At 42.1% G+C, this 22,303-nt stretch overlaps 1 protein-coding gene across 3 annotated transcripts in view; it reads right to left on the reverse strand.

The window, feature by feature from the left end:
* The window catches only part of FIG4 (FIG4 phosphoinositide 5-phosphatase), a 172,215-nt gene that overhangs the window by 116,290 nt on the left and 33,622 nt on the right, over positions 1–22,303 (reverse strand). The window contains exons 2-3 of one of the 3 annotated variants that reach the window (XM_019967222.2): positions 8,642–8,740; positions 7,251–7,374 (exon numbers count right to left, since the gene is read on the reverse strand). In XM_019967222.2, coding sequence (XP_019822781.2) covers positions 7,251–7,374; positions 8,642–8,740 — 223 coding nt within the window. Of the gene's footprint in view, positions 1–1,207; positions 1,441–7,250; positions 7,375–8,641; positions 8,741–22,303 lie in introns of those variants that run through there. The other 2 variants (XM_019967223.2, XM_070795986.1) reach the window with 2 other exon arrangements.

The following is a 22,303-nucleotide window of genomic DNA, read 5'->3' on the forward strand; positions in this document are numbered from 1 at the left end:
ATTTTATTTTATTTTTAAACTTTACAATATTGTATTGGTTTTGCCAAATATCGAAATGAATCCGTCACAGGTATACATGTGTTCCCCATCCTGAACCCTCCTCCCTCCCCATACCATCCCTCTGGGTCATCCCAGTGCACCAGCCCCAAGCATCCAGTATCGTGCATCAAACCTGGACTGGCGACTCGTTTCATATATGATATTACACGTATTTTAATGCCATTCTCCCATATCATCCCACCCTCTCCCTCTCCCAGAGAGTCCAAAAGTCTGTTCTATACATCAGTGTCTCTTTTGCTGTCTCGTATACAGGATTATTGTTACCATCTTTCTAAATTCCATATATATGCGTTAGTATACTGTATTGGTGAACCGGCTATGTGAGGAGCTCAGCAGACCCTCTCCCCAGTGACTGGTGAAAATTATAAAAACAAAACACTGAGAGTTTCTGGAAATTCTCCTAATGGCATACAGCAAATGGAGAAACATTAATTCAAAACAATCTACTAGATCTTGGAAAGATCAGCCAGTCTGTGGCATCCGAACCATAGCTTGCTTCCTTCCCTATACCCTTCTCCCAATTCAGTGTTAACGGGTGTCTACTTCCCAGCAGGTGTCCCCAAAGACAGTACCCGCTCTCCCCTCCCCAGCTCTCAGTCTAGGGCCCTGGTTTCTGCTCAGGAGGTGCAGGCCACCAGCGTTTCTCATCCCCTCCAGCTCTGTGCTGCAAATTCTTTATTCCAGGCAAGCACACCTGACACCAGGGGCTCCTTTCTTCTACCGGCTCTTACTTGTAGAGTGAGGCTCTACCCCAGTACAGATACCGGATCCCGTCACCCCAGCTCACTCACTGCGGGAGTCAGATAATGGTCACACACAGTTGACTTCCTGCCAGAAACAACGGAGGCCAGAAGGCTGTGGGGCAACTTATCCAAAGCACTGAAAGAAAAACTCAGCCAAGGCTCTTACACATACAGCCTAATGTTTTTTCAAAACTAACTTTCCTGTGTGTGCATGTGGGAGTCCCACTTGCACTTGCCCTCTCTCTCTCTCTCTCCGAGTGTTGCACTCTATAAAGTCTGAGCTAGAATCTTGGGGCTATAAATTTTTGCTCTAGAATTGGCAAATACCCATAGTCTCTGCCGTGTTATTCTTAGTTGAGATTAGTAATTGAACGTATTAATGTAAATGAGCCAAAATACTTAACTGAAAGATACCATAAGGATTTTAATGAACCACGTTGCTGCTGCTGCTGCTGCTAAGTCGATTCAGTCGTGTCCGACTCTGTGTGACCCCATAGACGGCAGCCCACCAGGCTCCCCCATCCCTGGGATTCTCCAGGCAATAACACTGAAGTGGGTTACCATTTCCTTCTCCAATGCATGAAAGTGAAAAGTGAAAGTGAAATCACTCAGTTGTGTCCGACTCCTAGCAACCCCATGGACTGCAGCCTACCAGGCTCCTCCGTGCATGGGATTTTCCAGGCAAGAGTACTGGAGTGGGGTGCCATTGCCTTCTCCAAATGAACCACGTTACTGCTATTAAAATATTTTGGAGAGCCACAAAGTGCATTTTTTTTAAATGTTCATTTGTGCTCCTCCCCACTAGAGGAAATGGCAACTCACTCCCCAGTATTATGGAGAATTCCACAGATATAGGAGTCTGGTGGGCTACAGTCCATAGGGTCACAAAGAGTCAAACATGACTTTCATGTCATGTTTGGCTACTTTCACTTGTAGACTAGCTCAAAATTCCCTGACTAAAGCTGAAGGACATAAAATAGGAAATAAAGCTTAATGTCAATCTCATTAAAAGCAAGTTAGGAAGCAGTTATCCTTTAGGAAGGCCAAAACCTACAAAATCAAGGGTCCTGGAAGCAGCATAAAAACCCAAAAAGGGAATCTAATTGAGTTTAAGTAATAAATATTTCCAAGACAAATCAGTTTTCCTTTTGTTCTTGTTATGTATTTTTTATATAAGGAAAAAACCTCTCTGTGATAAGTTCCCCCAACCTGCATTCCAATTGAATTTTAATTTTATGTTTTCAATTCTAGACTATTTCATCCTACATATCCCTTTATATTTTTAATAAATATACTGTACAAAAGAACACTCTCTACCAGCATAAGTGCTTTTTGCATATTATGAGATTATTTTCTTTTTACTACTAATTGGAAATGTCACTCTTTTTTTTTTTTTAAAGGTTCCCATCAAATACAGCCAACAGTTAAAAGGCTTCAGTCTGGCACAGACCTCTGTCAAAAGTCAGCCTCATCATCATTTTAACACATGAGAAACCAGGACAAGTTTTTTCATCTTCATTCTATACACTTCTGATCCCAGACCAATTTCCCCAAGTTCTTCCCAGAAGCCTAGACGACGGTCATCATGCAAAAGTGACTTCTTTTTCTCCAAGTAGAGAAGGCCGGCTGTGTCGTTTGTGATGGACACCAAGCAAAGTAAATAAAAAGGGGCAGTGTGAGAGGATGGAGTGCTGTGGCGTTCTGGGGGCTGGAGAGGATCCCACAGGCTCACCAACAGGGAAGAGGGCAGTATCCTGTTGGGTCACCTTGTCAGCTCGTCACTGTCTTCAGAGCCTCTCTGCACTCTGACAGAGACGTATCAAAAACCACAGGGGACCGAAGTGACACTCTAACACCAAGTCTATCGTCCCTCACGAGTCGAGGCCCACAGCATTGCCATTTTCCCCTCCTCTTGACTCTGCAATCTGTTTCTAAGGCTGCTCCTTTAAAGAGCAACCAAGCCCATCACGTAGTCTACTATGAAGACACATACTCTACCACTCCCCTTCAGCCTACTAGCAGCTTACAAGCGTTTCCTCTCACTGGTGACACAGGCAGAAAAAGGACATATACCAAAAGGAACTGGATGGTCAGAGTACCGAGAGTAGTAAGGACTACAGGCCTCCACCCAAACATCCCAGGACCACATCACAAACTGAGTGAGAGCGACTAACGCTTTTCACTTTCACACAGTCTTGGAACCACTGCTGAGGTCAACATAATATTCCCATCACTCCAAAAACACCCCCTCAGGCTCCTCCGATGTCCATCCACCCTTCCCACCCCCAGCACCTGGCGCCCACTGATTGATTTTCTGACTCTGCAGATTTGCCTTCTGTAGTGTGTCACAGGCAGGAGCTTAAAAACAAAAAAAACAAAACTGGGTGAGCAATGCTCACGACCTATCTGGTGGTCTCCCAAACCTCCTGGCTGTCAAGCCACAATGGAACAAGTCACAAATGGGCACCACAGCTACAGGGCAGGCCCAATCCATGTCTAGGGACCAGAGACGGTCCATGAGCTTTCAGTAGCCGTCCATGGAAAGAAACGCAAACGAACTGAAAGGGAGGGCTCAGGAACATCAGAGTTCATCATCAACGAGCCTGCCTGGAACAGACAAGACTAGTTTGGATATTATGAACTTATGTGGTGAGTCACATGTGGTCCAGGCTGATGACAAGTTATGCCCATTTAGGCTCTTGTGTTGATCTTGACACACTGCTGGAAAAAAGACTGGTCCTTTACTGCAGACAGTTGAGAAGCATAGCTTTAGATTCTTATAGACTGTGAATTAAATTAAACCATGGTAACAGTTCTAAACAGTCCAGCAAAAATACTACTCACAAATTGGGCATGCTGAAAAAATTGAGAGAGAAAATACTTCGGCCGCAGAACAGAAGACCACCATTCAAGTCCGTCCACACATGTCTTATTCTGACAATCAGACTACATATATTTCCAAGGTTAAATATTTTGTGTTTTTTTATTTCAGCTGCCCTTATTTTGCGTTTTGCTATTTCAGTAGCCCTCATTTGTCTAGCCAATACTAGACAAATCATAGCCTTTTATTATGTCCTTATTTACTCTTCAAAGATTCTAAGCATGGTTGAATTAGAATAAATAAAGTGCATTTCCACGAAAGTAATAAATGCTTACTTAGCACATTACTGTGTCACTTTACTGGCAAGTCAACCTTGTTGTGACTTCACCATCCAAGGAGAGTCTCAAAAGGGCCTCAAATTGTGATAGAAATGTACCACAATATCTAAGAATGCCACCTAAGAGAAACATGGCAATATCTTCAGTCCTCATCCAAAGTTTATTAATAGCTGTGTATAAAATGAGTATTTATTTGGCTATAAACTTGGTTATCTGTGGATTAAAATAAAGCTATGGTTTTACAAGCTTAGTTATCAATAAATTTAAAATGAGGCAAGGAATATTGCTAAAAGCAAATATGCCCAGAACAGCGAAGAATGATCAAAGTACCATTAAAGTAACACAGTACACCATCTGCATGCGTGCATGCATGCTAAGTCACTTCAGTCGTGTCCAGCTCTTTGCGACCTATGGGCTGTAGCCCATCAGGCTCTTCAGTCCATGGGATTCTCCAGGCACGAACACTGGAGTGGGTTGCCATGCCCTCCTCCAGGGGATCTTCCTGACCCAGGGATCGAACCCACGTCTCCTGCATCCCCTACATTGGCAGGCGGGTTCTTTACCACTAGTGCCCCCTGCGAAATCCAGGAAAGCATCTGCTGCTGCTAAGTCACTTCAGTCATGTCCGACTCTGTGAGACCCCACAGACGGCAGCCCACCAGGCTCCCCCGTCCCTGGGATTCTCCAGGCTAAGAACACTGGAGTGGGTTGCCATGTCCTTCTCCAATGCATGAAAGTGAAAAGTGAAAGTGAAGTTGCTCAGTCGTGTCCGACTTAGCGACCCCGTGGACTGCAGCCTACCAGGCTCCTCCATCCATGGGGTTTTCCAGGCAAGAGTACTGGAGTGGGGTGCCATTGCCTTCTCCGAGGAAAGCATCTAGAGGCCACTTAATGTAAAAAGCAAACTATCCAATACAATTCCAAAATACCCAAGGGCAGCTATTTTAAAATACAGTTCAATGGGCTTCCCGGGTGGTGCTAGTGGTAAAGAACCCGCCTGCCAATGCAGGAGACATAAGAGACCCGGCTTCAATCCCTGGGTGAGGAAGATCCCCTGGAAGAGGGCATGGCAACCCACTCCAGTATTCTTGCCTGCAGAATCCCATGGACAGAGGAGCCGACAGGCTACAGCGCACAGGGTCACAAAGAGTTAGACGTGACTGAAGTAATTTAGCACACACACCCACAACTGATCTTCAACTCATTATACTTAATTAGCAAGGAAGGTTCAATTTTGAATATTTAACTCTGACTAATTAGGCATTCAATATTACATATACCTTAGGAAATTTATATTTTTTCAAAAGTTGTAAGAAAGTATTAGTATTTAAAGAAATGAGTTTAACCTATTAAGTATCTGATTAAGCCTAATGTATTTAAGACACTTTATTTCTAGATTTTTTTCTTTGATTAAGAGTTAAGTAACACTTAAAGTGGAATTTACATGTATGGAATATATGGAATTGAAACACATGAACTCACCTGACATACACTAACACACACATGTTATCCGTTAAACACTCATCCATTAAACATGAAACCTCAAGGGATTTGTCAAGACTAAGCAGAAGGTACACAGAAGGCTCCAGTCCTATGCAGAAGAAACTAATCATACCGACCACTCTTGACCTCCCCTGGCAGCTGCCTAAGACACAAAATGGACCTAAAGGGATTCCACATGAAGGGCTATGAGAGCACATCGAGAAAAACAAACTTCAAACACCGCAGAATATGCATAATCAAAGTCTCAACAAGTACACATTCACCAAATAGAAAGTGCTAATCAGAAAAATGAACCTAAGACTATGAAACTATATAGCACAGGTCAGTCCATATTAGTTTCGTTAACATCTACAGACACCACTCAGTAAATATTATAGACAGTTCAGCGGGTTTAAGAAGCAGAAAGATAATTTTGTGTTGGGGGGCGGTGGGGGGAAGACTTGAAATACGGCCATGCCAACAGGGAAGCTGAAACACAACTGCCCTCTGCCTGGCTGCCAAGGCCCCAGTGATCTGGCCTCACCAACTGCTTGCCAGCATTCCAGGACCCGTGGGCATCTTCATGCCGGTGCTTCTGCCGTCACCCCTCCTGGAGCTCTCCCCTCCCTTCCCCACATCCATCCCAAGCTTGCTTCTCCTCCAGGGTCCAGCCTGAGTCTTGTCTTCTCCAGGAAATCTTTCCTGGCCACTCCAGGTCCAAGTAGTCTATCTCTTACGCAATCTCCAGCATTTACTATTGACTACACAACTGGGATCCAAATTCCAGTCCTGGAGTTGTTTCCTGGGCACTGGGTTTTGTCCCCCCAGCCCCCCCACCCCCACCCCACCCCCGTCCAATCCAATCATCCTAAGACTCCCTGGGACAAGTCCAGGAGCAAAGATAGGTTTTCTGACCCACTGTCACGAGGGACAACGCACCAGAAGAACCGCGGGGCATCTCCGAAATGCCCCACAAGCTGGAGCATGGACTCCTTTAAAGGCCAAGGCCATTGCTATGCTTGTTCATGAATAAGTAAAGGCGTTATTATAGGATTTGGGAAAGAGATTAGGTAAAATTTAAATGAAGAGGCTCAAACCAGAGGAAGACTGAATGTAAAGAGATAAACATCAGGTCTGGACTGTGAAGCGGACTCGGAGTCTCATTTCCTTGAAAGCAATAAAGTGTACAGAGCTACAGTCGGCTGCGTCCAGAAAGCCCTTATCTGAAGCTCGGCGCTCGCCTTGTCAACCAAGGCTGCCTCTCTGCGTCAAAATGACTTAGATCATCCAGGCGACAGGGGGATGTTCTCTCTCACTGACACAATTTTAAAGAGCAAAGTTTCCGACTCTCTGTGATTTTAGAGAACAAAGTTTCTCTGAGAGTAAGAAAGCAGTTGTCGCTCAGAGAAGGGGCTTGTGACACTTTACACTGCAGCATGTCCTTGAGAGAAACTCCTCTAATTTAAAAGCTGGTTTTACCTGTATCTGTTTTTCCAGCTGACGTTTACAAGTCCAAGCCAATTTTCACTTTTTCATTTCTTGACAAGCCAGACTCCTTAGAGGTCCAAACCATCGCTACATTTGTTCATATCCTATACAAAACTGAGCACAGTCCTGGGCATATAGCAGATATTATATAAAGGCTGTTTGATACCTGGTTGATAGATGATTCAGTTTTAAATAACCAAAGACACAGAAGGTGGGTCACATTTACAAACCTATATAAATATGAGCCTTGCAAACTATCAAGTAGTCTATATAGGGGGGAAAAAAAAAGAGGTTGAAAGAGGGAGGCACCTTTCTTACCTACGACACCAAAAGCTGAAACAGCTCGAAATAACCCCGAGGAGCCTTTCTGTCCCATCTTTGTTCTGTTTCCTAGATCCAAGCGCCCAAGAAGTTCTCGCACTTCTTGTTGAGTATATACATGCTAGAAATAAGCAAATTAATCTGTAAGGTTGTGTTTGATTTTTAGATTATTTATTTACCTCTGAAAATTAAAAGTTTCCTACAGCTTTACATCATTAGCTATTTCACAGAGAAGTATATAAAAGTGCAGGACTAAGCTACAATTTAAAAAGCCAACAAATTTTTTCACATTAGCAGTTAATTAAGGGTGGTTACTGGATCACACATTGCTGTACTTAAAAGGTATACCAAAACCTTATCTTCTGGATCAGAGATTCAGAGGTATGAGGAATCCACAGACAAGTTTCAAGAAATCTATAAACTCCTTAAAATTGTATGCAAAGTTTTGGTGATATGTGCATATGTGTATTTTTGTGAGAAGGCCCATAGCTTTTCTTAGATTCTCAAAGAGAGCCCCAATCAGCCACTCCTACCCACAAGTAAAGCCAAGTATCATTACATCGTATTAATAAATACTGCCAGATGCTATGTGTGTGGGCGAAGGAGGACCATGATACCCAAGAGTATGGGAAGTCACAAAATACAATATACCCAAAATTATTATAACATAGAAATTAGTTTTCCAAAGAGCTTAGTGAAAATGAGTTCCAAACTACAGCTATTGATACCTTTGAAAAACCAGGAATCCACACAGATTCAGAAATATTCAGACAGGAACTTCACCACAAAGTGTTAGCTGCTCTCACCTGAGAGTTAAAATTAACTGTTCAATTCCACCTTACTATATTTCTCTTTTGACTAAAAGCCTCATATTTTTGTGCAACCTGAATTAAGTCCCAACTCTGAATAATATGACACGTAGATAAGAATAGCTTAACATTTCTCTAGCAAGTCATCAGAAGTGACCCTACCAATCACTTTTAGCAGTATAATAACAAGTCTGCAGTAGAGAAGTCCTTTTTGACTTCAAGGAGCTTCATATTAAAGAAGAAGAATAAATAATCTCTTTGGTGGCTGCAAATTGAGAGTTATATCAGATCCTTAAAATGGCACCCCTTTAAGAAAATATATTCATTATCTTATCCAAAGAGTTTGCTTCGTAAAAAATCAAAATGAAGGGCAAAGTGTAATTCTGGCAAACTTTCTGACTTCAGTAATTTTAGAAACCAGATTAGAGATTAAAAATTCTAGCCAACCATGAAAAACTGTCATATTTAGACGTATGATTAAAAAAAGTATACATCACTAGAAGCTGTAAGGATATTTCATATCCGTTAAACAAGAAGTACAAAGGTTTCTGTCTGTATTCAGGTTGTTGAGATACTTACCCTGTCATCAATGATAACCAAATCTTTTGGTTCTGTTCTGTCAATTTTCAAAACACGGTATTTCGTTTCTGCATGATTGCTCCCAACTAGGAAGTATCTCTATAAAGAAAAAGAAATGTCATTAGTTTTTTTAAGACAGCTTGCCTTATACACATTTTATAATAAATTGGGTTTTTTTTCTCATTAAATACATGAATTAAGTCAGGTTACTTTTTAAAAGAAATATTTCTGTTAAGTACAACTGGCAGATTAAAGAAAGGCTGATTCTAAAAGGTCAACTTTAAAATTGAAATATTCGTCGTGGTGTCATGATTAGCAGTCTGATATTTAAAATGTACCCAGTAACCAGGTCAGATGAATTTAATTATATTATACAGAGATTAACCTAACTGACTGGGGACTGATGTTTAAACTTTGCCAGGAAACAGCAGCTCTGGTAAGAATTAGAAAGCTCAACACATAATTAGGAATGCTTAGACAATTATAGCTATTAAAATATTGATATTTTATCAAATAAACCTTTATACATTTTCTGTAGAAGACTAAAAATGACTTTAATACAGCAACTGTAAAAATCAGCTGCAAAGTCCCAATAAAAAATTAAAATGAATGTACTTTCCGAAATGGCTTTTTATAGATAAGCTACAGGAAATAATTAATATTCTTTATTTTCTGAAACACTTCCTTGGAGCATTATACCTGAACACATCAGTCTTCTTAAATGAATACTGAGAATAAAATGAATACCAAATATACAGAAAAAAAATCCTCTAGTCAAAGAAAATGCTTTTCAGAAAACCCAAACCAGATGAATAATTTTTATACTGTGTTTAAGAAAATACATAAAACTCCATTAGGAAAAATATATTTATAATATTTTGCTTCAAAAAAGTCCTTTAAATTGACTCTTTTTCAAACACTGCAAAAATTAAGAACACATTGCCACCATCAACTGGCATCTAACCATCTCATCAGTCACATAAGACACAGATAGACAAAGCAATTAAATAACAAATAAGATTCTTTAGATTAATGGCCAAACTGAAGTATAGGTACTGAGAGCAGGAAAGATTAATGTTAGGTACTAAAGGTGCAGAAAACCTCAGAGGACTTAGGACTTAAATTGAGCCTTGAAGGTTGGAGAAGATTTTTTAAGGTAAGATTTTATAATAGAAGATATGTATAATAGAAGATACACATGTGCTCAGACGTGTCCAACTCTTCGTGACCCCATGGACTGTAGCCCACCAGGCTCCTCTGTCCATGGGGATTCTCCAGGCAAGAATACTGGAGTGGGCTGGCATTTCCTACTCCAGGGAATCTTCTTGAACCAGGGACTGAACTCGCATCTCTTGCATCTCCTACATTGGCCAGTGGACTCTTCCACTGCGCCACCTGGGAAGCCCCATAACAAAAGATGAGAACTTGGTTATATCGTTTTAATACTAAAGCTGTAAAATCGGATGAGTTTTTAAATTAAGTGTATATCTGTTTACAAAGGTATGATCTAGACTTTCAGATTATAAAGAACAAATCTGTATGTTAAAAGATGATAGGTTAGGGACTTCCCTGGCTATCCAGTGGTTAAGACTCTGTGATTCCACTGCAAGGGGCATAGGTTCGATTCCTGGTCAGGGAACTAAGATCCTGCATGCCACACAGAGTGGCCAAAATAAATAAATAAATACAATTATGTTAATTAAAAAAAAAAAAAAGATGATGGGTTAGCCCATGCTTAAGGGGAAAACTAACCAAAATACTGAATCCCTCGTCTTCTAGGGAGAAATAGAGTCTAGATGAAAGTATCAGTTATCATGAGGATGAAACAGAGCAATTATAATAAATTAGTAAAGTAAAAGAAGACATCCAGTGACCAGGATGCGCTGGAGGAGCAGCTGGAAGGGCAGGGACCCAGCGAGAGGGAAGAGGTCCAAGTTCTCAGGCTGGCCTCAGTGAGTTCCCCCCAAGACCCTACCCACCACAGAGAGGAAAGCGGGGTCACCAGCCTAGTAAACTCAGCCACAGAAGAAGAGCCTATAAACTACATGTTTGTTAGGAGAAAAGGAAACCACCTTCTTGAGCACTTAAGGAAAAACAGGTTCCTAGGAAAGGAAACAGTGAGTGCAAAGACTTGAACAGCGAAGAAGCTGGCCGAGTTTGTTAGAGGAACAAGATTAACGGAGAAGATGCTTAGGAAACACCTAACACAGTGAAGGGTACAACACAGAAAAAGGCACTCAGTGAGGGCTACTTGGCTTTGCTTTACTTTTTAAGATATTAGCAAGTCTATGTCATTGTACTTGAGAAAAAGACTTCAAAAAAGAGGGAAAAAGAGAGTGCCCAGAGGGGAAAAAAGGCACACATGGGACCAGAATGGAACCAGAGTGGGGAAAATACACCAACCTATGAGTAATCAGCCTCTGTCCTCAGGACAGGAGAGCATGCAGAGTAACCAGCACGAAAAGCGCGTATTACTGAGGTTTGAACTGCACAGATGACAGCACATGAAGGGCGCTTCGCTCACTCGGGGAAGGTCAGAGCAAGCTGTCCAGACAGGCTGGTGGTGTCCTGATGCTAGGTTTGGCCTTGGAGGATCTCTAGACAGCACTCTGTTTTGAGCCAAGACAGAGCAAGTAACATCCCTCCCTCCTCCCCCTCCCAGAGCACTTCTGCTTATATCTGAAGTCAGCACTTCTTCTGAGCACCCTGATAAATCTGTCTGGGGCTACTCTATCCCGTTTGCCTATTATAAGCAGCTTTGGAGTCTGACTCTTGTGGTTTTTAATTCTAGTCCAGCAGTGCAATCTGGGTCTGCAGGCACTGAGTACATGTTAAATGAAAGAACAATCACTCACCACAGGCTAACCATTTAATCTGCTGGGTAACTTTCTACAACATTTACACTAAGCCATCTTTCTTGGTTAACTGCACAGAAAGACAGTCCTTCTAAGTCAACCACCTCATAGGATTCTCTGGGCAAGAACACTGGAGTGGGTTACCATTCCCTTCTCCAGGGGATCTTCCCTACTCAGGGATCGAACCTGTCTCTCTTGTATTCCAAGTGGATTCTTTACCGTCTGAGCTATATATATCTGAATCACTCAGTAAGGAGCCACATCACAGCTTTAAGAGAGGTAAAACTGCTGAGTGGAATTCCTAGAATTTCAACACATCCTAGGAAATCTAAAGATGAACTTCAGTAGGACCATGATTTGGCAGTTTGTAATAAAAAGACTGAATTCCTGGGGTAGGAGTAGACAAATGCACTCTTGGCCTTTGAAGCACACACAGGAGAGCGGATCTGCACCCCTCTTATCCAGACCCTTCCATTAAGTCTTTACTCCACGAAGCAGAGGAGCCAAGGCAAAAATCCACAGAACTCAGAAGCAGATCGGAGTGGGAAGAAAGAAACGGGAAGCAGTGTAACTATCCACATTCTCCTTTAAAGTGGTCTAAGAATCCTGAAAATGTTTTGTGCAGAGAAGAGCGACCTCTTGTGGAAACAGTTATGTGGGGGAAATCCACAGCGCTCAGCAGTGCACAGAATGACGCTCCTGCACTGCCCCCTGGTGGGTGAGTCACAGGCTTTCAGGCCAAATTTTTAAGAGGTAACTTTTCCAGAAAGGCCTTAATTCTATTTCGTTTGATTAACTACACACACACACACATATATCCTTAGGCTTTATTATATTTAACATCATGCTTCAAAATTAATTTCAGCATTTTGGGGCTTAAAAATATCCCTGAAATATCTTTCCTTAAATTCTTCTCTACTGTTTTTTTCTTTTCTTTTTTTTTTCCACTGTTTTTTTCTAAATTTTTTATTTCGAAAATTTTTCAAACCTACAGTAAAATAGACAGAAGGGCAAAATGAAAACCCACATTCCACTCAGCTATATTCACGCATGGTTAATTTTGTGCTACATTTTTTTTCTCCCTTCTTCCTTCTAGAGATAAGCTTTTTTTTTTTTTTTGCTTTTGAACCATGTGAAAAACAAGTTGCAGGTAACATAACACATCATCCCAAAAGCCCTCAACTTGTATTTTCTAAATACAAGGACATCCTCCCACATAATCAAAACAACCATTGATACAACATTACCTATAATCCATCAAGTTTCCCCAAATGTCCTAATAGTATCCTTTATGTGCTATGTCCATTCAGTTGTGTCCAATTCTTTAGGACCCCATGGACTGTAGCCCACCAGGCTCCTCTGTCCATGGGATTCTCTAGGCAAGAATACTGGAGTGGATCGCCATGCCCTCCTCCAGGGGATCTTCCTCACCCAGGGATTGAAGCCAGGTCTCTTATGTCTCCTGCATTGGCAGGGGGGTTCTTTATGACTAGTGCCATCTGAGAAGCCCAGTATCCTTTCTAGCTATCTATAAATAAAAAAAAAAAACAAACATGGAATCCAATCAAGGATTCTGTATAGCACTTGTAACCAGGCCTTTATAAAATATCTTTTAATCTAGAACAGTCGCCCTGCCTTTACTTTCAAAGACTGTCTTTCAGAACATGTTAAGAGAGTCCACAATTTTAACAATTTTCCTGGCTTCCTATTGACATCACTCATCCGCCCATGTACCAGTGAATGCCTCCTGTGTGCCAGGCACTCGACTAGATACCTAAGGACAACGATACGTTGAAGCTATATTTTAGGCACATGCCTTGCTAGTGGATTAGACTGGGAAAAAAAGAAGTAATCAATCCGATTACTTTTGCTTGATGAGCAAATGCTTCGGACAGGGCCCGCAAAGGTGGGGTTGGAGGACAAGAGCTTGTGAGTGGTCTTTCTGGGGGCAAGCGGTTGTCTCCACTTGGAGTGGGGGCAAAAAGCCACAGCAGAGCTGGGTGACGAGCAAATGGGTAGCCTTCCAGGCAAAGAGAGAGCAATGGAGGGCTCTGCTCCCCCCGCCAAACACCTCACTAAAATCACAATAAAGTTTTTTATGGTCATTTTCTTAGAAGCCTCAAGGGCAAGAGAAAAAGAGAAGCAGACTGCAGAAAAAAGAAAAAAAAAAATCATTTGAAACTGAAAAGTATGCCCAAGAAAGAAAGCAGTAGCAAGTCAAGAAGCAATCCAATTTGCGCTATAGAACCCCCAAAGGCATGAAAATTTGTTGCAGCTCTTATCTCTGGAGGGAGAAGTGTAAAACTTCAGAAAACTGAAGATTAAAAAGGAGCTAGCACACGCTTCTAAGGAGGAAAAAAAGGCTTCAAGCTAAAGATCAAGAATAGCATAACACTAGAAATTCTCGACAGCAAAACTGAAGGTGGAAGACAGGGACACAATGCCTTCAAATTTTTAAGGGAAAATTAATTTCAATCTTTAACTCCAATTAGGCCTATCAATCAAACCTGGGGGCCTAATAAGGGCATTTTCAGATGTTGTTGTTGCTGTTCAGTCACTAAGTTGTGTCTGACTCTGCGACCCCATGGACTGTAGCATGCCAGGCTCCTCTGTCCTCCACTACCTCCTGGAGTGTGCTCAAATTCATGTCCGTTGAGTTGGTGATGCTATCTAACCATCTCATCCTCTGCCTCTCTCTTCTCCTTTTGCCTTCAGTCTTTCCCAGCATCAGGGTCTTTTCCAATGAGTTGGCTCATCGCATCAGGTGGCCAAAGTATTGAAGTTTCAACTTCAGCATCAGTCCTTCCAAGGAATATTCAGGTTTCCTTTTTGGATTGATTTCCTTTTGGGTTGATTAGACTGATCTTGCAATCCAAGGGACTCTCAAGAGTCCTCTCTAGCACCACAATTTGAAAGCATCAATTTTTCAGTGCTCAGTTATTTTTATGGTCCAACTCTCATATCCCTACATGACTACTGGAAAAACAATAGCTTTGACTACACATACCTTTATCAGCAAAGTGATATCTCTGCTTTTCAATACACTAAGTTTGTCATAGCTTTCCTTCCAAGGAGCAAGTGTCTTTTATTTCCATGGCTGCAGTCATCGTCAGCAGTGATTCTGGAGCCCAAGAAAATAAGATCCATCACTGCTTCCACTTTTTCCCTTTCTATTTGCCATCAAGTGATGGGACTGGATGCCATATTCTTACTTGTTTAAATGTTGAGTTTCAAGCCAGTTTTTTCACTCTCCTCTTTCATCTTTATCAAAAGGCTCTTTAGCTCCTCTTCAATTTCTGTGATTAGAGTGGTATTACCTGCATATCTGAGGTTGTTGTTGTGGCAATCTTGATTCCAGCTTGTGATTCATCCAGCCCAGCATTTTACATGATGTTCTCTGAATACAGGGTGACAATATATAGCCTTGCCATACTCTTTTCCCTATTTTGAGCCAGTCAGTATGTCCGGTTCTAACTGCTGCTTCTTGACCTGCATACTGATTTCTCAGGAGGCAGTAAGGTGGTCTGGTTTTCCCATCTCTTTAAAAATTTTCCACAGCTTGCTGCAGTCCACACAGTCAAAGGCTTTACTATATAGCCAATGAAGCAGAGTAGGTGTTTTTCTGGAATTCTCTTGCTTTCTCCACGATCCAACAAATGATGGCAATTTGATCTCTGGTTCCTCTGCCTCTTTGAAACCCAGCTTGTACGTCTGTTTTCAGTTCACGCATTGCTGAAACTGAGCTTGAAGGAGTCTGGGCGTAACCTTGCTAGTAGGTGAAATGAGCACAACTGTGCAGGAGTTCTTCGGCATTGCCTTTCTTGGGACTGGAACGAAAACTGACCTTTTCCAGTCCCATGGCCACTGCTGCGTTTTCCAAATTTGCGAGCATATGGAGTGCAGCACCTTAACAGCATCATCTTTTAGAATTTCAAATATGAATAGCTCGGCTGGAATTCCATCACCTCCACTAGGTTTTTTCACAGTAATGCTTCCTGAGGCCCACTTGACATCCTACTCCACGATGTCCAGCCCTAGTGAGTGACCACACCATCACAGTTTTCCAGGTCATTAACACCTTTCTATGTGTGTGCAGTTCTTCTGTGTATTCTTGCCACCTCTTCTTAATCTTCTGTTAGGTCCTTACTGTTCCACACGTCCATGGATTCAAAAAGATTCCTGCCGAGGAACCCTTCCTCATGAAGCAATTGAAGTAGATGCTCCACCAAAATGAGGGCATAACTCAAGAGAGGAAAAAAAAAAAAAAAATCCAGGATCTGGGAAAGTAAGGAAATCATCACAGGAGAGGTGATGGGATGGTGGTTAAGGGAGATCCCAGGACAGCAGCTGAGCTGGAGGCCGTGGGAGCAACCAGTCCAGATCTGAGCCACTGCTTCAGAAGATGAAGCCAAGAAGAATACCTACTGTGTGAATGTGCTGAGAGGGGACTTACATATCTGGAAAGTTGGGCTGAAACCATTATAAATTAGGAATAACGGGATTTTAGGAAGAAGGAAAGGACATCTCAGGTACCTGCAGTCTGAAGTTCAAATGGTGAAGGTGAAAGAGGAGGTAACCAAAATGCCCAAAAGCAACCAAGGGAAAAAGGGAGCAGTAACTGGAGTGTTCGGGACTTTCATAATCGGGCACACGTCAGCCGGACTGCCTGAACACGGGCACACTCGTGGATGAAAGGAATCGATTCTGCTGGGGACACGTCTGTGTGTGTCCATAGATTCGCTGAGGGGCAGAGGGGTTGGCAAGAACTGGAGTGGAGAATCAGGACACCAAAAGAAGCTGCCTTAAGATGCCCATGAAGACAGAAAGGCTCTGAGCTGACTTTTGCAAGTTAAATACCAAGAAAAAGCTTAAAATCTCACCATGCAGCTTTAACAGCAGTGACTTGGTTTAAAGATGAATGTGTTTCTAAAGTATACACATGAACTCCACATGCAATACAGAAGGTAATCCACTTAACAGGAAATGCAGTTATCTACTAACATTATCATCTTCTTTGATAATGACAGGCTAATTAATCACTCAGTTTTCAGCTGAGGGAAGAAAATCAGCTTTCTTGAAAGAGGAGACATTTTAGGTTGTCCTGACAGCTTCGATTAATGTTAAACTGCACTTGAACTTTCAGAATAAAGGTATTATTTTTAAAGATCACAAAGTCACTTCTCACAATCTTTAGCAGTCTTGCAGGCCTGCCACCTCGCTGATCCCAGCAATCGTACAGCCAGTAACCCAGCCCAGAAGGAGAAAGGAGATTCTGACAGTCAGAGGGATGCTGCCAAGTTCATTCTTCATGGCGTCAGGGCTTTGCTGAAGGAGAAGCATTAAATCCCCTCTGGAAACAAGTGGACACTTTGTCACCTCCAACCACACATCCTAAACCGGCCATCATCACCATGATTCTCTTTCCAACTTTACATCAACTGGTTCCCAGTTCCAGTCCCTTTGTGACCCACATCCTGTGACATCCTCTCCTGTCCTCTAATTTCCAAATCAATGCTAATTAAATGAGCTGCATTCCTCACAAAGTGGTTCAGACATACTTAATTCTATTTCATGTGATGAGATGGAAAGAAGGGAGAAATTACCTTAATCCTTTTAGAACAAGGCGGGACTTGAAATAAACCCAAACATACATACACATACAATAATAATTTTGAGCTAGCAAGAGTAAAAGTTATCTTAACAACCTATACACATAAAACACATACTCAGAGACAAAAATCTACCACAGTTCTGTTCAACTATCAGTTTTAAAGTTAACCACTATAATGTCCCTTCCTTTATTATAAAATGGTCCCTTATTGCAATGGTAAGACCTCAGGGGTATTATAGACAAAGCAAGGACTAGACACTGGGAAATCACATAGTTTCTCCCCGGAAAATAACAGGTTGGTAAGTCTCCAATGGGAAACTCCTGGTTACCCTGGGGTATATGAGCATCAGGGTGAGGTATAGCCCAAATTCATCTGTAGGCCTGGGTCACAATGAGCTAAAGGGAAAATGAAGGTGCTTAGTGACAAAAAGAACAGGTAAGATTCTGGAGGGAATAGAACCAGACCTAAAGCATATAATCTATAAACATATCTCCCTTGCTACCCAAAGAGTCCTCAAAATCCATCATTAAACACAAGTAACACCACCAACATAAACGTAACCTCAGGAACACTTCTGCCCAGCTGCCATTCTACAGGAAGGCTCAGGATAGGACCCTATCTTGCCCAGTGTCTCTCTTCAATTAATGCATCTCATAATGCCTTCCTCACCAAAGAATACGCTCCCAGCACCCAAAACAAGAATTCCCAGCACATTCAGACACTTGCAAACAGCAGCTGTGGTCAATCATTGCATCAGTGCATATCTAACAAATGAAAGGTAATAAAAAAAAAAAGATAATTTAAAAAAATTCAACATATGGCCCACTTTCAAGGAGCGAATATCAACAAGTAGATTTTCTTACAGCCATTAAAACAAAAAAGAACCCGTGTGATGGTGCACAAAATGCCCAAATCAGGCGGTATGCAAATCCAAACTCCCAGGATTCAACTCACCCAGTCTGACAGGCCATCATCAGTGAGCCTCAGAGAACACTTGGTGGAGAGGGCCTGGGGAAAAGGCAGCCTCCTGCGGTGCTGCTGGGAGGGAACCGCTAACAGTCTCTACACAGAAGAGCGTGCAGGGTCTGGAAACGAAAACGAGAGCTACCTATGACCCTGCATCAAACGCTTAAGAGAATATCAGGGGAAAACCAAAATTCAAAAAGAAACATGCTCTAAAGCTGCTGAGGGCCACAGTTGCAATAGCAAAAACCTGGAAACAAAACAAAGCGTCCATCGAGAATGAGTTCACAAGAGGAACTGCTGCATGTCCACCATGGGACACATCTCAGCCATGAAACGGAATGAACTAACACCCATGGTGGGAACCTACATGGAACTAGCTCTAAGCAGGATGAGAGAGGTAGCTCAGAACGAAAGTACAGACATCATATGACATCACTTAGGTGAAACTGTTAGTTGCTCAGTTGTGTCCGATTCTTTGCAGCCCCAGGCAAGAACACTGGAGTGGGTAGCCATTCCCTTCTCCAGAGGATCTTCCTGAGCCAGGGATTGAACCAACTCTATAGGTAGAATATAAAAATTAATATCAAGAAACCAGTTGACTCAAAAGTAACAGACTCACAAGACTAGAAAATAAAATTATATCTAACAAAGGGGAAAGATGCAGGAAAGAGACAAATTAGGAGGCTGAAATTAACAAACAGACTATTACTTATGAATACATAATCAGTGAGGAAATAGGTTTATGACAGGAGCTCACTAGACTTTGTGGAGTAACAGCTATGGGAAAGTAATGAGGATCTCTCTATGTATGTATATGTGTAAATGTAAAAGTTCTGTACACATACAGCACATTTATCATTTTATGTCTCTGTGACTCCAAGCAAAATGACACATTACCAAGAAGTGATGAGACTCAAGCATTGGGGTGTTGCATCTGGCACATTACAGGCTAATTTATACCCCACACCACAACTCCCACTGAAGCTCTGTTTGCAGAGGAAGTCGAGCTGGGCTGTGCAGAAATGCTGCCGCCTTGTGGCCATCTTCTGCAACAGCAACTTAAAAGAAATGCAACAAGGCAAAATGGGTGTTTGAGGACGCCTTATAAACAGCTGGAAAAAAGAGAAGCAAAAGGGAAAGGAGAAAAGGAAACATATACTCATCTGAATGCAGAGTTCCAAAGAATAGCAAGATCCAATAAGAAAGCCTTCTTCACTGAACAATACAAAGAAATTGCAAAAAACAATAGAATGGGAAAGACTATAGAGATCTCTTCAAGAAAATTAGAGACATCAAGGGAACATTTCATGCAAGCTGAGCACAATAAAGGACAGAAACGTTATGGACCTAACAGAAGCAATAGATACTAAGAAGAGGTGGCAGGAATACACAGAACTGTAAAAAAAAAAAGTGTCTTCATGACCCGGATAACCACAATGCTGTGCTCACTCACCTAGAGACAGACATTCTGGAGCATGAAGTCAACTGTCCCTAGGAATCATACTACAAACAAATAGTGGAGTTGATGGAATTCCAGTTGAGCTATTTCAAAACCTAAAAGATGATACTGTTAAAGTGCTGTACTCAACATGCAAGCAAATTTGGGAAACTCAGCAGTGGTCAAAGGACTGGAAAAGTTCAGTTTTCATTCCAATCGCAAAAAAAGTGAAAGTGAAGTCGCTCAGTCGTGTCCGACTCTTTGAGACCCCGTGGACTGTGGCCCACTAGGCTCCTCCATCCATGGGATTCTCCAGGCAAGAATACTGGAGTGGGTTGCCATTTCCTTTTCCAGGGGATCTCCCCGACCCAGGGATCAAACCCAGGTTTCCCGCATTGCAGGCAGATGCTTTAACCTCTGAGCCACCAGGGAAGCCCAATCCCAAAAAAAGGGAATGCCAAAGAATGTTCAAACTACCACAACAATTGCACTCATTTCACACGCTAGCAAGGTAATACTCAAAATCCTTCCATCCGAGATTCAACAATAATGTGAACCAAAGACTTCCAGATGTACAACCTGGATTTAGAAATGGCAGAGCAACAGATTTCAAATTGCCAACATCTCTTGGATCATAGTAAAAGCAAGGGATTCCAGAAAAACATCTACTTCTGCTTCACTGACTATGCTAAAACCTTTGACTGTGTGGATCACAACAAACTGTGGAAAATTCTTAAGGAGATGGGAATGCCAGACCACGCTACCTAACTCCTAAGAAACCTGTATGCAGGTCAAGAAGCAAGAGTTAGAATGGGAAATCGAACAACGGACTAGTTTCAAACTGAGAAAGTAGTACATCAAGGCTGTATACTGTCACCCTGCTTATTGAACTTCTACACAGAGCACATCATGTTAGGCTGGATAAAGTACAAGCTGAAATCAAGACTGTCAGGAAAAATATCAACAACCTCAGATATGCAGATGACACCACCCTTATGGCAGAAAGCAAAGGGTCACTAAAGATCCTCTTGATGAAGGTGAAAGAGTAGAGTGGAAAAAGCTGGCTTAAAACTCAACACTCAAAAAACTAAGATTACGACATCTGGTCCCATCACTTCATGGCAAGTAGATGGGGCAAAATGGAAACAGTGACAGACTTTATATTCTTAGGCTCCAAAATCACTGCAGGTGGTGACCTGCCATGAAATTTAAAAATTCCTGCTCCTTGGAAGAAAGGCTGCAATAAACCTAGACAGCATATCAAAAAGCAGAGATGTCACTTTGCCAACAAAGGTTTATACAGTCAAAGCTACGGATTTTTTAATCTAATAATCATGTACAGATGTGAGAGTTGGACTATAAGGAAGGCTGAGCACCAAAGAATTGACGCTTTCCAACTCTGGTGCTGGAGAAGACTCTTGAGAGTCTCTTGGAAAGCAAGGAGATCACACCAGTCAATTCTAAAAAGGAAATCAACCCTGAATAATCATTAGAAGGATTGAATCTGAAGCTCCAATACATGGCCACCTGATGTAAAGAGCCAACTCACTGAAAAAGACTCTGATGCTGGGAAAGATTGAGAGCAGGAGGAAAAGGGGGCAACAGAGGATGGGGTGGGTTCAATGGCATTATCGACACCATGGCCACGAGTTTGAGAAAATTTCAGGTAACAGTGAAGGACAGGGAAGCCTAATGAGCCCAATCCCTGGGTGCAAAGAGTCGGACATGATTGAGCGACTCAGTTCAATTCAGTTCAGTCGCTCAGTCGTGTCTGACACTTTGCGACCCCATCAACTGAAGCACACCAGGCTTCCCTGTCCATCACCAACTCCCAGAGCTTACTCAAACTCCTGTCCATCCAGTTGGTGATGCCATCCAACCATCTCATCCTCTGTCGTCTGCTTCTCCTCCCACCTTCAATCTTTCCCAGCTTCAGGGTCTTTTCAATGAGTCAGTTCTTTGCATCAGGTGGCCAAAGTACTAGAATTTCAGCTTCAGCATCAATCCTTCCAAGGAATATTCAGGACTGATTTCCTTTAGGATGGACTTGTTTGATCTCCTTGCAGTCCAAGAGACTCTCAAGAGACTTCTCCAACACCACAGTTCAAAAGCATCAATTCTTTGGTGCTCAGCTTTCTTTATAGTCCAACTCTCACATCCATACATGACTACTAGAAAAACCATAGCTTTGACTAGATGGACCTTTGTTGGCAAAGTAATGTCTCTGCTTTCTAATATGCTGTCTAGGTTGGTCATAACTTTTCTTGCAAGGAGCAAGCGTGTTTGAATTTCATGGCTGCAGTCACCATCTGCAGTGATTTTCGAGCCCTCCAAAATAAAGTCTGTCACTGTTTCCACTGTTTCCCCATCTATTTGCCATGAAATGATGGGACCAGATGCCATGATCTTAGTTTTCTGAATGTTGAGCTTTAAGCCAACTTTTTCACTCTCCTCTTTCACTTTCATCAAGAGGCTCTTTAGTTCCTCTTTGCTTTCTGCCATAAGGGTGGTATCATCTGCATATCTGAGGTTATTGATATTTCTCCCAGCAATCTTGATTCCAGCTTGTGCTTCATCCAGCCCAGCATTTCACATGATGTACGCTGCATAGAAATTAAATAGCAGTGTGACAATATACAGCCTCGACACAGTCCTTTCCTGATTTGTAAGCAGTCTGTTGTTCCATGTACAGTTCTAACTGTTGCTTCTTGACCTGCATACAGATTTCTCATGAGGCAGGTCAGGTGGTCTGGAATTCCCATCTCTTCAAGAATTTTCCACAGTTGGTTCT

Source organism: Bos indicus, chromosome 9, assembly GCF_029378745.1.
Source record: "Bos indicus isolate NIAB-ARS_2022 breed Sahiwal x Tharparkar chromosome 9, NIAB-ARS_B.indTharparkar_mat_pri_1.0, whole genome shotgun sequence".
Taxonomy (NCBI): domain Eukaryota; kingdom Metazoa; phylum Chordata; class Mammalia; order Artiodactyla; family Bovidae; genus Bos; species Bos indicus.